General features: G+C 31.7%; 2 protein-coding genes and 1 non-coding gene across 9 annotated transcripts in view; 1 reads left to right on the top strand and 2 right to left on the bottom strand.

Annotated features, from left to right (window-relative positions):
- Positions 1 to 18,802, bottom strand: part of RAD54B (RAD54 homolog B) — a 250,288-nt gene that overhangs the window by 187,435 nt on the left and 44,051 nt on the right. Inside the window, exons 1-2 of one of the 7 annotated variants that reach the window (XM_074316239.2) lie at positions 11,268 to 11,311; positions 46 to 90 (exon numbers count right to left, since the gene is read on the bottom strand). The exons of the other annotated variants lie outside the window; for them this stretch is intronic. Coding sequence (XP_074172340.2) covers positions 46 to 49 — 4 coding nt within the window. The 5' untranslated portion in view covers positions 50 to 90; positions 11,268 to 11,311. Of the gene's footprint in view, positions 1 to 45; positions 91 to 11,267; positions 11,312 to 18,802 lie in introns of those variants that run through there. 7 annotated transcript variants of the gene reach the window in all.
- On the bottom strand, positions 99 to 16,936 carry FSBP (fibrinogen silencer binding protein). The gene is made up of 2 exons (XM_019713380.3): positions 15,874 to 16,936; positions 99 to 11,313 (listed from the first exon to the last, which is right to left on the bottom strand). Exons 1-2 carry the CDS (start codon positions 16,245 to 16,247, stop codon positions 10,788 to 10,790), a joined length of 900 nt encoding a protein of 299 aa, XP_019568939.2. The 5' UTR covers positions 16,248 to 16,936; the 3' UTR covers positions 99 to 10,787.
- LOC141568000 (U6 spliceosomal RNA) lies at positions 12,555 to 12,656 on the top strand. The gene has a single exon (XR_012491019.1). It is a non-coding gene; the product is annotated as a U6 spliceosomal RNA (small nuclear RNA).

The following is an 18,802-nucleotide window of genomic DNA, read 5'->3' as shown; positions in this document are numbered from 1 at the left end:
CATACAAATCAATGCAACAGAATAGAGGGCCAAAAATAGACTCACACATGTATGGCCAACTGATTTTCAACAAAGCTGGTGAAACAAATTCTATGGGGAAAAGAAAGTCTTTTCAATAAATTTTGCTGAATCAACTAGATATCCATATGGAAAAAGAAGAACATCAACCATTAATTCACCCATACACAAAATTTAACTCAAAATTGATCACAGACCTAAATGCAGAGCCTAAAATTACAAATTTGTACAAGAAAATGTAGGAGAAAATGCTGTTGACCCTTGAATAACACAGGTTTGAACTGCACTGATCTACTTACATGCAAATTTTTAAATAAATACTGTAAATGTATTTTCTCTTCCTTATGGTTTTCTTAATAACATTTTATTTTCTCTAGCTTACTTTACTGTAAGAATACAGTATATAATACACTTAACATACAAAATATGTGTTAATTCATTATTTGTGTTATCAATAAGGCTTCTTGTCAACAGTAGGTTATTAGTAGTTAAGTTCTGGGAGAGTCAAAAGTTATACTCAGATTTTCAACTGCGCAGGGAGTTGCCGACCTCAACTCCCACATTGTTCAAGGGTCAAGTAACCTGGAAGTAGGCAAAGGTTTCTTACACAAAATACAAATGCACAAAACATAAAAAACAAAAACTATAAATTGAATTTTATTAAAATTTTGCTTTTTGAAAGATGCCACTAGGAAAACAAAATGGCAAGCCATCATAGGATTAAAATATTCACAACACATATGTAAGACTAAAGACTTCAATCCAGAATAAAGAATTCTTACATTTCAAAACCAAAACAAATCAGCAGAAAATGGGCAAAAGACAAACAGATTATTCAGGAAAGAATATATACAAACAGCAATTAGCACATAAAAAGATATTTAACATTATTAGTCATCTGGAAATACAAATTAAAAACACAATAGGATACACTTTATATCCACTGGGATGACAAGAATAAAAAAGCCAGATTATAATAAGTGTGGTGAGGATATGAAGAAATTAGAACGCTCCAACACTGTTGGTGGGAATGTAAAATGTACAGCTACATTTGTAAATGGAAAAAGTCTTGCAATTCTTCAAATGATTAAGTAGTTACCATACTACTTAATTCCACTCCTAGATATACACCCAAGAGAAATAAAAACATATCTCCACACAAAAACTTGTACATGAATATTTGTAGCAGGATTATTCATAATAGCCCAAAGGTAGAAATATCCCAAATGTCCATTCGACGGACAAATGGATAAACTAAATGTGGTGTCGCCATACAGTGGAATATTATTTGGCCATAAAAAGGAATAAAGCACTGATACAAGCTACAACATGGATGAACCTTGAAAACATTATGCTAAATAAAAGAAACCAGTCATACAAGACCACATAGTATATGATTCCATTCATATGAAATGTCCAGAACAGGGAAATCTATAGAAATATAAAGTAGATTAGTGGTTGCTTAGGGTTGGGGGGTTAGGCTTGGAGTAGGAAGTAGGCAGTTGAAGTGTAAAAACTAAAAACTAGTCTTTTTTTTTGAAGTGTTGAAAATATTCTAAAATTGTCTGTGGTGACAGTTGCACATAATTGTGAATATACTAAAAACTATGAATTGCACACTTTACATGGGAGAATTACATGGCATATAAATTATATCTCAATAAAGCTGCTAAAAAAAACACATACATACGCCCACTAGATTGACTAAAAGCAACAAAACTGGCCATACCAAGTGTCAACAAAGATGTAAAGAAACTGGAAATACCATACCTACCGGAAGGAATGTAAAGCAGTACAACTACCTGAGAAAACAGCTTGGCAGACTCTTAAAAAGTTAAACATACACGTACTATAACCAGCACTCCACTGGAAGGTAATTACCAAACAGAAAAGAAAATGTAAATCCACACACACAGAAAAAATAAAACTTGTACATCTTTAAGCCAATTCTAGTGACTACTAGAATTCAAGTAATTCATATCTTTGTCATTAGTGCATTTTAGAAAGTTGAGTCTTGACGATCTTCAAACAATAAATTATGTTCAAAACTTCCAAAGATTTTTTTCTTTTTCTGAGAAAACAATAGGTTCATATGCAGCTTAAATCAGCAGTGTTCACAATGCGTGGGTCAATGAACTTCAGTCCCTGAAAAAATTCAGGCTGCTGCAACCCTAAGTAGAAGCCAAGCATCATCATCTCTGATCTGTACTGCTGTACTATTGTAGGATCTTCCCAACAGATCGCTACATCAGTCACTTTTTTTATGTATCATTTTACTGATTGTAGTTTTGCTAACATGAGTTTTCTTTTATAACCATCATTTCTATCAAATGCACTTCTGCTAAGTCAAATTTTGAATACTTAATATTATCAAGAGTATATCACTCCATCGATTTTTAGTCAAGAAATTTTACCAGTTTTTAGATAAAATGATGGTTGTTATGTATTATTTCTATTATTTTACCAACTTTTTTCCCCAGATAAAGTTGATGTTTTTTACTATTAACAAAAAACACAAGATACTTTGATTAGTTTTTGAATTCTAAAAAATTTTGTCTGCAATTTTAGCCAATTTTAATTAGTTTTCTTTTTGCATTATTTCTACCAGTAGCAGTCACTGTGTACTGAATGGAAAGGCTGACAATAATACCTTTCCTCATTTTTAAAATTTGTTCCTGTTTTTTAGTAGGTTATCCAAGAAAAAACTGTAATTCCTCAGGATTGCTGTAAAGTGGGAGTAAAAAGAATGTCTTCATTAAATGGCTCGGAAAAACATTCTAGATTCAAATATCCTGTTGTATTCCCAGGGCCTAAAAGAGAACTGTTATGTCTAAGACCCTCCCCCGTCAAAAAAAAAGGAATAGGAAAACAATATTTAAATTTGGAGAATTCAAAAATTACCTATAATTAACTGAAATACCATAAGATTCTCAGACTTAAGTATATCCTTTCTTTTGCAGAACAGCAGGAGGATAAAAGCATGATCTAATCTGGCTGGGTTTGAATCTTGAGTCTGCCACTTACTAGCCATGTGACCCTGGACTCGATACTTACCCATTTGTGACAGTTTATGAATCTGTCAATGAATGTAATACCAATACTACCTCACAGACTTGTATGTATGTAAAACGCTTAGGACAGTACTTCCCATAGTGAGTACTCCCTAAATGTTACCTACTATCATCATCATCTTACTCTTGTCTCTTTCCCATTTTAAATGTAGGACTCTGGCCAAGGAAGGGAGAGTGAATAATTCCAAAAAGTATAATAAAGACAAATAGAAACTAAACATGTATTGAACATAAATCTTGAGTATCTACTCTCGTAATACATAAAATACTAATTTGCTACATCCCAGACTAACCACCCCTAACAATTCCACTCAAACTGTAACTTTTATTTTTAAACTTGGTTCTGATCTATTTCCCCCTTGACCCTGTAATATACGTCTCAAATCAATACCAAAAACTAGTCTACATAAACAAAAGACTTGAATGTCTATCAGCAAGATTCACAAGGTAAAGATACTTAAAATCATGCTTTGATAAAAGAGGAAGAGGGTGGGGCAGCCGGTTGCTCAGTTGGTTAGAGCACGGTGCTCTTAACACCAAGGTTGCCGGTTCGATCCCCACATGGGTCACTGTGAGCTGCGCCCTTCACAACTAGATTGAAACAACTAGTATTTGACTTGGAGCTGATGGATCCTGGAAAAACACACTTAAATAAACAAAAAAAGTTTTTTAAAAAAAAAGAGGGAAATAATGTTATTTTAATATTGATAGTGGATATTATAATCTTAATGATTCATAAGCAAAGTTACTCTAGGGTTGGATGACTTCCTTATACATTCCATAAACCCAAGTCTTCAATATTAATAGCCTTTCTTTCCTTTCAAAAATTCTAATCACACATTGTTTACAATTGAGCATATAAAATTTAAAATGTCTCATACAATCAAATTCAATAAAGAATGTAAATACCCTTGCAGGTCGTAATTTTTCTTTAGTTTTAGAATTACCGAAACCTACCATACATTAACATATAACTGCAATATAAATTTCAGATTTGAAATATATAGTTTTATTACACTAAAAAATATATATACAAACATTAATATATAAATTCCTTTAAATTGGTAATCATCCAGTTTTATCTAATAAGAGAGACTGAATGTCAACTAAGTAGAAGTATCATTATATATAAAATTAACCTAGATGATACTTCTTTTCATTAAGGTCATTTTCAAAATGCTACTTTATGAGCATGATGGGACTATACATTATATCGTATTTCTCAATACCTCTTGTCAAAGCATATATGCAGTAAGTGCTAAAATCAAAAACAAAAAAAAATCAGCAAAACTACAACATTGCCAGATATCTAAACTATACACTCAACATTTTAAATTCATTTAAATTTCATAAAAGTTATTCATCAATTTCAATTCTGACATTCCAATCATTGAACATGAAAAGATTTATTTAAAAAAAAAACAACACATACACTGCTAATGGAAGTTTAAGTAGTACATTCACTTTGGGAAAAGATCTGGCAGTTTTTTAAGAAGTTAACCATATAACTTCCCTAATCCAGCATTATGTCGTTAAATTTATACAAGAATATTCATAGAATCTTTATACATAATAGCCAAAATCTGTAAATAGCCCATTAGTCCGTCAAAAGATTATGGATAAACAAACTGTGGTACAATGGAATACTACTCAGCAACAAAAAGCAATGAACTACTGACAAGAAGATGGATGAATAATTAAAAATAAGATGGGTGAAAGAAATCAGAAACAAAGGGTACATACTATATGATTCCAATTATTTAAGTTCTAGGACAGGCATAATTTATTCATGATCTTTAAAAATTAGAACAGTGATTGATTAATGTGCCAGAGGATTGATTAGGAAGGGGTAGAACAGAACTTTCTAAGGTAACAATAATACTCTGAATGTGAGAGGGATTTAAACTACATAGGTGCAGTCAAAACTCATCACTGAAGGTTTGTGCATTAAGGTTTGCAAATATTCCATAAAACTACACATTCACAAATAAATATTGAACTCCAGTTCATAGTACTCATGCTGAAGTATTTAAGAAGCATTCTAATTCTACAACTTGTTTTAAAATAAGTTTTCTTTAAAAAATGAATTGATGGATGGATAGATGGATAAATATATGATAAAGCAAATACAGCAAAACAAAACATTAATTACAGAATTTAGGTGTTAGGCATATGAATGTTTACTGTAAAATAATATAAAAACACGAAAGATCTTCCAACATAGTGTAGTAAGTCTAATGCTATAGCCATTTTAGTTTAAACTGTTTGGGCTGACTTGGGTGGTATTTTTATTTATTTATTTTGCTTTCCACTATTTACAAAGCAATTGAAAACTAAAAATAAATTTAAATTACAGCTACTAGTTTTAATCAATTTAAAGACATATAAAAATATATTGAATCAATTTTCAAAATCATATGCAAAGACTTAACATAATGATTAATTAGGTTGTATAATTTAAGAATTTACTTTTTTGTATTTGTTAAATATTGCAACTATATTTCATCTAATTATTTTTAAGTACTTATAATCAAATTTACTATCAAATGTTTAATTGATTTTGAGAATTTGTGGATCTTAACATTTGAAAAAACATGATATTTAGACATCGTACATTTGAGATCTACTATAACACAATCACGTAAATAAATGTATTTCAATTATGCCTCATTATAAAATTTTACCTCATTAGTACTGAATTCTTTGTCCTATGGCACATAATAAGTACATAAATCAGTACTTTATATTTAAAAGAACCTGTATTAACAAAACATTTAAGCATCATCATCTACAGTACATATTAAATACATTTTATCACACTCAAAATTATTTAAACATGTCTATTTACAATTTGACATTAAAAGAAGACACATGGAAAATAATGCATATTTTAAACAATTTCAAATAAGTAAAGATGCAACAGGATAGTCAACCTTTCAAAAATGAAAGAACACCAAGTTGACGTCTCATTATACATAAAAATACTTGATTTGAATGTTTTAAGATATCTGCTGGCATTTTTAGAAATTAAAGAGCTTCATTATCTTTTTCAGGGTGCCAGTATAAATCATACCTAATGTGGAAAATCATAAGTTGTAAAAATAACAATGTTCCATTCATATGGATAAAAAAAAAAAAAAATAGGAAGGTGGCAAAAATAACCTAGCCACTATTTAAAGTACTAATATATTGGATGAAATAATATTTTAACTTTATTTTTAACTACATTTTAACTATATTTTTCAAATTTAATATACTTCTATAGAATCAACTCTACATTTTAAAAATAAAATCACTCTTTCTTAGGTTTTCCCAGTATTACATTTTGTAGGTAAACTCATGGCCCCAAACAGTTCTCTATGGTATGTAGTATGTCTGGTGGCTTCAGTTGTATTCCACTGGTACTAACAAAATTTTGCCCTTATACATTCCCCTTAGTAAAACTTATCTGCAGCAAAAACTGCTAACATAAATTGGTAAGTAGTCAACTCAATAGTTACAATATCAAAAAGAAAAAAGCGTTAGCTCAGAATAACCCTAAGCTACTCCAAAAAATGATAAACACCTCCAGAAAGAGTTCAACAGTCAAATAAGTTTTCTTTATACAGGAATTTTCAGAAACTATACTATGCTAATTATAGTTACATGGGTAGAGAGGTGGTCATACAATGGAGCAGAATCATAAGCATTTAAATTTTTGCAAATTAAAATTACAGAGGAATGACAGAAAAACTACTACAGTGAACTCACTGCAATGAGTGCAATTCTGGTGTTTAAAACTATGTAAAAATAAGTGTTTTTTTATTCTACTTAGTTCCTAAATGCTACTGAATTTGTCACCTGACACAACCAAAGAAACAATATTGAACAATGCTAGAAAAAAATCTGACTGTAGTAGACTATGTTTACAACTATTATATGGGCAGCAAAAGAATTTAAGGGCAATTTTGTGTATACATTTTTACCATCCACACTGATTTTAGAACCTAATCACCAAAAATGATGAATGTTGCACAGTACTCTTTCCTAGAAACATGTTACAGAATTAAAGTTCCGCAGAACATAATTTGGAAAACTCTGATCTAGCTGCACTAAGTCAACATTCAAATTGAACATTCATCATCAATTCTGAGTAGTATCATGCTGAGATTGTAACATGAATTTTATTATATATATATATATATATATATATATATATATATATATATATACATAATTTGCTTTCAATAATCTCAAAAAGTTTAAGCTGACTATTGCAAGAATGTATTTACTAGAATTATATTGTAAAAACATTACCTCAAATTAGAATTATAAGATTCATTAGAGTCAAAGAAAAGTCATAGCACAGATTAAAGATGAAATTGTCAAAAGGATATATCATATTATATTAGTCAAGGCATTTTTATAAAATATTTAACCCTAATAGCAGAAATAAAATGTCAATGAAATTAAGTAATCAACAAGCTAAAATAGTACACCATGAGAGTCCATTTTATTTTTATTATTTCTATGTCTACAGCCATAACCTAAATTTCAAATTGAATTTCCTCTCACTACAATGCCCACCCCTAAAAGCTGCCATTATAACACTAACTTAGAGCTCTAATTTATATCCCCCTAATCAAAAGTCTTCAATGTCTTCCCATTGCACATTCAAGTCTGATTCCTTAAAACAGCTTTTAATGTAATCTATAATCGGGCACCAACCAACTTCCAAATCGATATCCCTCAATCTTCACCTTTACCCACTCCTCTCTGCTTCGTTGTTGTTGTTGTTTTTAAATATTTTCCAGACTGACTGAGGATTTTTTTTTTTTTTTTTAAGATTTTATTGGGGAAGGGGAACAGGACTTTTATTGGGGAACGGTGTGTACTTCCAGGACTTTTTTCCAAGTCAAGTTGTTGTCCTTTCAACCTTAGTTGTGGAGGGTGCCATTCAGCTTCAAGTTGTTGTCCTTTCAGTCTTAGTTGTGGAAGGCGCAGCTCAGCTCCAGGTCCAGTTGCCGTTACTAGTTGCAGGGGGTGCAGCCCACCATCCCTTGCGGGAGTCGAACCGGCAACCTTGTGGTTGAGAAGATGCACTCCAACCAATAGGAGCCATTCGGGAGCTCAGCGGCAGCTCAACTCAAGGTGCCGTGTTCAATCTTAGTTGCAGGGGGCAATGCCCACCATCCCTTGTGGGACTCGAGGAATTGAACTGGCAATCTTGTGGTTGAGAGCCCGCACTTCAACCAACTGAGCCATCCGGGAGGCAGCTCAGCTCAAGGTGCCGTGTTCAATCTTAGTTGCAGGGGGCGGGACTCGAAGAATTGAACTGGCAACCTAGTGGTTGAGAGCCCACTGGCCCATGTGGGAATCGAACCGGCAGCCTTCGGAGTTAGGAGCATGGAGCTCTAACCACCTGAGCCACCGGGCGGGCCCCACCCCACCCCCACTCCTCCTCTTAACAAATATTTTTTGAGACTCTAGTATGATTTAGGCACCAAGCTAGGTTCCAAATACTCTATTCCAGTGGTTCTCAAACTAACTTGCATCAGAATCTCTAGAAGGTTTGTTAAAATAGATTGCTGGATTCCACCTCCGGAGTTTCTGATTCAAAAAGCATGGATTTACATTTCTTAGAAGTTCTCAAGTGATGCTGACACTGCTGGTCTATACTTGGTGAACCACTGCTCTACTCCAAACGCCACAAACTGGAAGCCCACTGGCTGAATGAGAATTATTTGCAAACATTTTAAAATTGGAAAATTTCACATTAAATGCAGATTTCTGGCTTAATCCTGCATGTAAAATTTCTGCTGGAATGAAACAGTAGCTAACCCATCAAGGGAGATGTCCTAGTCCAAGTTACCACCGCCCTAATTCACCCTCTACTCTCACATAAAATCATCTGGCTTAGCACTGTATTTGTGCTTGTACACGGTGATCGACTTTTCCCCATTCTCTAGGCCTTTTTTCATACTGCTCACTGTGACTTAAACATTTTTTCTCCACTATACCGCTGAAATCCTACCTACCCCATTCTAAAGATGGGCTTAAAAATCCTTCCTCAACAAAGTCCATGCAAAAATAGAAATCCTAAGTAACATACATACTAAAGATTTAACTTAAATTTAATGTGTGCTTTAAGAATCGAGGTTTTATTTATTTCCACAAATACTATCTAGCAATATTTACAAAAAACATTACAGATTATATCACAACTAATAAATATATTTTTGCTATTTTCAATATATGTAAAATTTTCATTTTATTCATTAAAACTTTTACTATGAAAGAAACCTTTTTCAGAATAAAACATTAAAAATGAATTAAGACATTAAATCTTATAGCCAAAATATATGTATTTTGCCATGTATAATGTGCTCCTGTGTATAATGCACACCAACATTTTTGACCCAAACTTTCAGGGAAAAAATCTTTTGCTTTAATTTTCTTAATTCAAATTTTTATTTGTTTATATATATGTACTTTTGTATTATAAAGGAATTTTAGCATATATTTTTTAACATATTATGGTACAAGAAATTTTATGTAACAAATAATTACAAAACACAAGAACAGATACAAGGTACAAGAAATTTTATGTGCTGGTAACAAATTTACGATATTTACGCATCATAGGCCAAGAACTCTTCTTCATAAGTTTGTCATAAGTTCAACAAAACCTATTATATTCCAGAGTATTGTTTTGTATACAGATATTGTTTTTTATTTCTAGCATTACACTTTTAACTCATAGGCATAAATAAAAGAATTGAAAACATTTATATAGATACGGAATTAGTACTACCCATGTATAATGCACATCCTTATTTTTCCCTCACGAATTTGGGCAAAAAAGTGCACATTATACACAGCAAAATACAGTAATAGCGCCAAAGAGTATCTTATTTTGCTGGACAAAAAAAGGGTGGGAGGATGGGGGTAACTGATACAATTCCCCTGATTTCATAACCTCCCAATCTTTAAAAAAAAGTTTAATGAAATAAATACTGCCAATTTTTTAATATGGAGGATTTTAGTGGATTATTTACTTCTACAGAATAGCTGAGGGAAAAATAACAGAAACAAAAACTCAGTGCTGGTCTTTGCTCTGCCATAAATAGCTTTGTTACATCAAGTAAGTCATTGAGTTCTTCCTGGACATCAGGTTCATTACCTTTTAAATTGAAGAGGTCGAAAAAATAATCTCCAAATACCTTCTATCTCTAAAAATGTAGGACTTACTCCTTCAAAAAATGAAAGCCAAAAAAAATCAATGTCATATAGACAAGCTTCTGTTATTAGGCTAGTATTCCTCCTAAATTAGACTGACTTAGAAACCTTGAATTACAGCTTTCAAAGCTCTACTTTAAAATGTTGAAGACTCAGAACTTCAACAGAATATGTTGAATATGTATGCTTGTATATATATTTATGTATGTTATATTTTAATCAAAATAAACATCTTTTGTAAGGCCAACAATTAAACTTCTTAGAAAAAAATTAAGGGAAGACAAAAAAAATATAACCATGCCAGCCAATGAATAAGTATCACAAAAGAAAATTTAAAAATTAGAAATTAATGTCAAGAAAGACTATTTTCATAATAGATATTAACATTTTTAAGAATATGTATTCTGCTTTAGCATATTCTCAAATGAAAGCAATTTGGCCAAAATTAAAATGATCCAATTGCAAGTTTGAAAAAAAATCTTAGAGACTATTATATTCAGGCAGATCATGCCGTAAGCGAATTGCTTTCAACTTCTCCACTTCAATTTTTGCTCTTAGCAGCTCTTCTTCTAGCTGCTGCCTTCTTTTCAATCCATCCCTCTTCTCCTGAACATATAATCCAAAATTTTTTTGATTTTCTAAAATTATCTGATGCTCCTCTTTCAGCATTTGCAGAATCTGAGGATCATACCCTAATCGTGACCTAAAGTGTCCTTCACTCTCATGATGAAAAAAATCATCTCTCCTTGGAATAGAAGATGGAGACGATGTCATTCTCATATCAACAGAGGAAAGTGATGATGACACAGATCTTTCCATAACATGTACTAAATCATGTTCTTCTCTTTGCTCTAAAGTATAACTCTGTTGAGAATTTAAAACCAGTGGAGGAGGGGGCTTAATGTCTTCTTCTTGCTTCACCTCTACTGTAATAGCAACTGGATGGTGATCCAACATTACCTGTAGTGAACTGGTACCAGCCTGTGCGTCCTCATCCAAGTTTGCACTACAGCACATAAGAAAGCATTATAAAATATAAATCAAATGACGATAAGACTATTTTTATACCATAATTTCATGTTTAATATACATTAAATTATGAAGCTATAAAGAAAATTAAGAAACAAAAAAATTTTTAATTCTTGAAATAACAAAAAGTGCCTTAAGTTTAGGATTATAATAATGTATATATATATATATAGCTCTCTCCCATCCTTAACTTTAAAATCAGGCTCTTAAAAAAACGTGAAATTACAACTACTATACAAGGTCAATGAAGTAAATAAAAAAGAAAAGCCATTTTAAATGTTCTCAAAGAGACACCAATTGTTCCTACAAGCATGACATTCTTTAATGGAATAGAAGGCCATTCAATGCATTCTGGGCCTTGCTATCCCCATACCTTGGCGCTCAATCTATTTCTGCTCTCCTGGACTGATCTACAAATCACCAAGGTCCAAGATTTCTAGGAGCATCGTGGAAGGCCATCTACCGTGTTTCCCCAAAAATAAGACTTGGTCGGACCATCACCTCTAATTTGTCTTTTGGAACACAAATTAATATAAGACCCGATATAATATAATAAATATAATGTAATATAACAATATGTTATGTTATAAATTAATATAATAATAATAAAATATAATAATAATAAAATCTTATATTAATTTTTGCTCCGTAAGACACATTAGAGCTGATAGTCCGGCTAGATCTTATTTTCAGGGAAACATGCTATGAGAAGTAATAATTTCCATATTTGTCAAAAAAAATCAAGATATTAAAAAAATCAAGAAAAATATAAAAAAATCCTTATTTTCAGGGAAACATGATATGAGAAGTAATAATTTCCATATTTGTCAAAAAAAAAATCAAGATTTTATAAGGCTTTCAGTATGCCCTTATCCTAACTATCAATTTCAGATGCAATGGTGGTTAGTCTTAACTATCCTAAATCACATGACTCAGTTGCTCTTTCAGTCTCTCAACGATTGGTCAGGTAAAGTTCACAGGCTAAGGGTTTATATCCACCACTGTATCTCTAACACCTAGCATTAGACCATACTTGGAACCTAGTAGGTGTTAATCATATGTTAATTGATTAAATAAATGAAATGGTTTTTTAATGCAATGTTTTTTAATGGCCTATATACAATATAGTGAAAGTTTATTAAATTTACATGTTATTTCCATAAAATATACATTCCTATTAGAGGCATCTACAGTTTTAGCATAATTTAAACTTTAACAGTGTTCTTCAACAGCACATATACTAAAACTGGAAGGATACAGAGATTAGCATGGCCCCTCTGCAAGGATGACACGCAAATTCATGAACTGTTCCATATTTTTAAAATATATTATGCAGAAACTACATGTAACTACATGTAACTCTAACATAAGTATGTTTGGGGAAGTATTCTATTTTATACTTGCCAATATGAAGAACAAAATAGTTTTCTAAGAAAGAAGTATATATATCCATTCTGTACTTTACGTGTAGCAATTATCTTCCATAGGAGTTTTCTGTGTATTCACAAGGTGATATTTGTATGGTAAAACAATAATAGTGAAGGAAATAAAAAGGCTTTTAAAATTAAAAAAAATAACTTTGACATAACATTTATTAAGATAAACACAATGTACCTTAAAATTCTACTGTTTTTAAAAAAAATAATTTCATGTATAACATGAAGCCGTGAAGAATATATAATTTTGTTTCTTGTGGCTTTTTAAAAATTTTTACTTAGGCCTAACTTAAAAGTAAGTTATAGAGGTGAAAGAAATTATTGGAACATTAATGGGAAAATGCTATACTTAACATTATTTAGAGAACATTTTACAAATGATAAATAATATAGTAAAGAATATATTCTACATGGATGATTAAAATGCTGGAACAAGTTCAAGTAAAACATAAGGGAAAAAATTAAAACTCCCCATATGTCACTTACTAATGGTATTAAACTGCCAAAAATACCAGATATTTGTCTAAGGCATACAAATAAAATAGAAACATATAAAGTATGTTATAAAAAATCTATTTGTTGATTACATAAATTCATTCATTTTCATTCTTGTCATGTTATGATTTTCAAAAGCAAAGCAAAACAATAGAATATGTAATTCAAGTTAGTAAGTTTGCTTTTATTAACATTTCTAAAACCTTGAATGGGAAAAGATTAAAACTACAGAAGAATATTAAGTTTTTAAAAATCTAATTACTATTCCAAATTAGTATGTATAACAGAGTATAATACAATTAGACAAAGACATTATACTCCCATGTAAATTAAAAATATGCCTTATATTTGGAATATTCCATTCCATTTTAGTTGAAACATTAAAAGTAAAGTCATTATGCAAAAAATGTTTTAGAGAAAGTCACAAAAAATAATAAACATGACTTCTAAAATTTATAAATATGAATTCTGAGGATCAAGTAGGTTACAAAAACAAAATGTAATTTGGTATTAGAGAGAAAATAAAAACATAAATGAGTGTGTTATAGAGAGCTTTACAATTAGGTATTTATTTTCAAATGTTAAATAAGCAGCACAATTTTTCTTAATAAGAATGGAGGGTTTAGTGAGATTAACAGGCACATTTATATAGAAGCATAATTAAGATTATAGAATATGAACTTCTGAGAATTATTAAGACTCAAGACGATGTCAATCAAATAAGTATAATCACATTAAATATATAAATATATTACATGGAAATGCTAATATATAGAATTGCTAATATATGGAAATGCTAATATAGAGAATTGCAGTATAGACACTAACATAAGCATTTAAAGGGTTTATTTCTAATATGCTTCCTTTTAAAATCAGAAAAATTGTTATTGTTTAAACAGTAGGTATAAAAATGTGTAAATCAATTAACTCAGAGAAATGTTGTTGTCCCAAAAGATTGTGTGCATATGGGTGTGTGAAAGATAATTCTGCTACACGCAAAATACAGAATGGATATATACACTTCATTCTTATAAAACTATTTTGTTCTTCACATTAGCAAGTATATGTGACACAGACCCATATATACACACAAAATGGTCAAAATATAAACACACACTTGTATATTATTTCTTTTCTATACTCACTGTATTTTTAAAATATGCAAGTAACTAAAACTACAGTTTCTATATGTAGTTTTCAAATTATGGAAGCCTATACTTAATACCCAAAAGATAGTTTTATATCTGTAATGCAAAAGCCACTTTTCTCTCTGGGTGACATTTTTTTAATAAGTAGCACAGTATAAAACAGTCTTACTGTGGAGTTTTTGAGACATCCAGGATATTAGGATTTAATCATTTGTCATCACAGTGCATATTTTAAGCAGTGACCCCATGATTTAATACACTGTATGTATATCCATGTCCCAGATTCCCACTGGTTCTATTTTTTTACTATGCTATCAACTAGAAATAAGCAGTATATGGAAAGAAGCTGGGCTCAAAATACTATCCTAGTAGATAATCAAAATAATAAAAAATGCTTGGCTAAAAAGTTTTAGTCCCCTGTTTCTCCCTAACTTCAAAAAGATTTCACAGGTAATCAATAATTTTGCTTATATAATGATTTTTCTTCCACCAATAGGAGAGCACATTGTAAAGCTTTGTTTGAAAGGTCTCTCAATCAACAAGAAGTTTACAATTTGTTTAAATTATCCTAAGTGGTTCAAAAGAATATAGCTGCCATTTTTATCTTTTGCCAGGGGTTAAAATTTGAATTAGTTATAGTTTTGAAGATTCCCAGGCAAGTAGTTACATAGAGCATTAATTTCACCAAAAAGACTGCTTCTAACCTTTTAAGAACCCAATTGCTCTTACTAGTATATTAAAATTTATAGTTGATATCCTGCAAAAGGATATGAGAAAGCTTACCCTTTTCTATATGACCCAAGATCAAAGTGAAACTAGACCATTAATAAATAAAAACACAAAAGCTTTGAATTTTATTAATATAAATCCCTAACTAGGCATTAACTCCTTTCCTTATGTCTTTTTTATTTTAAATATAAGAAAAATATTTTAAACTGTCTTAATGTATACAATACCATTAATAAGTTTACTTAATTATTGATTTTAGTTTTTTAGCTCAATGAATATTCAATAAATATAGACAGACTGACAATTTCATTAAAAAGCAAAGATTCCATTTCTCCTGAAATTAAGTTTATATAAAATTGAAAATTACAATTATATATAATCTTAAATGAAATAAGAAAAAGTTATCTCTCAGATAATTAATTTTAAAGCTTAAAAAGTTTATGAGGTGATCTCACAAATTTCATCCCATTTTTTTCCTCCCTAACCTTTACTTTTTAGAAACTACAGAGGGAGGGAAGGGGAAAGGAAAAACAAAAAGTGGCTTAAATGAAATGCAGCAGAAAAATTCCTTATAGCCTCACTTTTCTTTTTTAAGAATGCAAAACAAAGACACTATTCATTGCTCCCATCGTGGAGATGCTTACTATGCATATCTCTATCACAACTAAGCCAGAGCCCAATAGATAGGAGGCGCCATAATTTTCAACAACAAAATAAAATAAAGCTTACCTTTGTATGTGGTTCCTGTCTCTTACCAGGCAAAAACTGGAAATCTGGGGAATCATCTCCATAACTTTCTTGGTTGGCTCAGAAATATTGCTTTTTAAATCTGACTGGGTCTCTTTTTGCTGCGATAGCTCTTGTTTGGCATATTCTTTGAGCCTTTTGTAAAGGGTGCGCAGGCCCTGCGCTGTTCGAGGAGGGCGGTCTACTCCAATTGCATTATAGTTAACTGCTATGATATCCCAACATCTATTCTTTTCCACTATTACTGAATGTTTATTAGTGTGTTCTTCAAGAATTTTCACATACGGCTTCACAAGCTTTAGCAAATCAAGCTTTTCAGATAAGGTAAAATTGGAAGATCTAGCCTTTCCTACCATTGTTCTTTTGAAATTAAGTAGGCAGTTTCTGAAACCACCAGGCAGCCTTCAGCTCTGCTCAGCTCTTTTCACAAACAGAAAAAGATCAGGCTTAACTAGGCTAGCCTCATTTAGGCCCACGCCTACAGGGGAGGGTTTATTAAAATTCCTCCAGCTTAAACTGACGCAGGTTCAGGAAATCTGCTTAAGCCAAGCCTGACCTACATAAAGCTTCTCTCTGAAGAAGACAGGAAGGCACAAGCAAAACACACTTGTGTATAAAGAGAAAACCTCAAGATAGAATTTAATACACAAAGGTCTAGACATAAGCATGGAACACAGCTAAAAATTAGCTAATTTGGTAAGAATATTAAATTTCCACACAAGTATGCCTGGCTGATAGATTGAAACTGCACTGCAGTATCACTTTAATAAAACAAAAGAGTAACTGTTTTGGTGCTAATTGTTTACAAATCCTGTAGACAGAAAAATGAAAACTAAAGATATGAGTGCTGACTGTAGTGATTCCAAACTGAGCCCCTACGCACTGTTTCTGAGCTGTTCGCTTACAAAATCTGCATAATGCTGGTCCTGCTGTCAATCAGAAATTGCACATCCTCTAGCTAGTTAGGTTACATCCAGGCTCAGACTCCACAGTCAAGCTAAGCTTCTCCTTCATTTTACAGTCTACAGTAGCCACTGCATATTTTTTTCAGTTACTTAAGAAAAAATGTTTGTCGAACACTGCACCTAAAAAGCAGATAAAAATTATGTTTAGCTAGATTGATTATTCTAGCTATAACGTACGTGAATATGCTAGGCTGCTTTATCATGTGTAAAAATCACCATTCACAGCTAGAACAGCATAATCATGCCTTAAGACTGCACACAACAAAATCACATTTGCCATTATTACAGAGTGGGATTTTTATTTAGCTATACTCACACAATTTGGACTATGAAAGGAAACAGCTAGTCTAGCCATTTGCAAGGTCACCAGTTTGCATGATTAGAATATATTTTCTAATCCCAGTCTGAAAATATGATAAATAACAATGCAAGCAAAATAAGCCTATTTTTTCCTGATATACATGTTTCTCCAGATAGGAGAATGAATTAAAACATACTTGAACACAGTTCCATTCAACCAATTACTGAACACCCATTATAAATGCTCCCAAGCACTGTAGAAGGCCCAAGGAAAACAAAGGTCAATCTAGGTAACAGCCCCTATCCAGGAAACTAGTTCTGCAAAAATGCCATAAATTTTCAATTACCTTGTTTTTCATTCTTTCCATGGAAGAGAAACAAATTAAACTTACTGAGTTCTCACTATGAGCCAGACAATGTGCTACAAGCTTTAAATGTGTATCTGTCAGGGAAAAAAGTGAGATTGCTTACTGGGTGTTCTGTGGAATGCTAGGTGTTCTCTGGCATAACCTACTGGGTTTTCTGATTATTAGTAGTCCTAACTTTTCATTGTCTTTGGGCGGTTTTATTGCTCAGTAAATTGTAGAAAATAATAATGCAAATAATTCTTATCCATAGAGATGCAAACTGAAAATCGACCAGCCCCAGCAATCTAACCGCGGGTACTCAAAGAAAAGCAAGAACACAGGATATATATACTGTCTGCAAGTAATATTTTGTTATTTTTGGAAGAAATACAGTTATTATGTTAAGAAATGAAATATTAATAAAGGTATAAAAAATCATTCATTCTAATTATCATGGAAATATACACTAAAAATGATTTTTATCTATAAGATTGGCAAAATTCTTGAAGATTGAAAATGTCAAGAGTGAATAAGGGGGCAAAGAGCACTCTTCTGTATTATCAAAGGGAGTGTAAAATGCTCTTTTGGATGTCGATCTGGGAGCATCCAGTAATATTTTACATGTGTGAAACTTTCTAAAACTGTTAAACTAAAAATAAATAACCAAAGTGAGAGGCAACAAGTGTTTATTTGAGATCTAAAATAATAGCTAGTCAGGAAGCAGTGATTCAGACAGAAACCTTCGGATTGGGAGGTGAAGGCAAGGGGTATTTATTAGAAAGGAAAGAGGAATGATTACATGACTAGAAAGAAGAATGTTCACAAGCTAAGGAATTTCTAAAGGTGCAGAAAAGCTAACATAGTGATTCTAATTCTAAGGAATGTCTTTTTAATTTTCAGTCCAGTAGTCATAATTCTTGTTATGTTTGCAAACAGTTCTTTGGGACACATGTTTACATGCAGTCCAAAGGTTATTTTGCCCAGTTTTAACATTCCAAAGGTTTGAGGAGTAAGATGTGCAAGGCAGTTCCTCTCGGAAGGCAGCTCTGACTCCATTTTGAAGTGGCTCCTCTATATTACTTTTTACAATACTATAGTCTATACTAGGCAGCATTAAAATGAAAGAGGCAGATTTCTATGTGTTGACATAGAACAAGCTCCAAAACATATGGTAAGTGAAAGAGACAGTAAAACAAAAATACAGTTGACCCTTGAACAACACGGGTTTGAACCTCATGGCTCCATTTACATGCAGATTTTTTTCAGTAACTACGTATAGTACTGTAAATGTATTTTCCT

The sequence above is a fragment of the Rhinolophus sinicus genome, chromosome 6 (genome assembly GCF_057876585.1).
Source record: "Rhinolophus sinicus isolate RSI-liver-muscle chromosome 6, RSI-T2T, whole genome shotgun sequence".
Lineage (NCBI taxonomy): Eukaryota > Metazoa > Chordata > Mammalia > Chiroptera > Rhinolophidae > Rhinolophus > Rhinolophus sinicus.
Note: the sequence above shows the minus strand (reverse complement) of the source record. Positions and strands in the feature narration are given on the sequence as shown.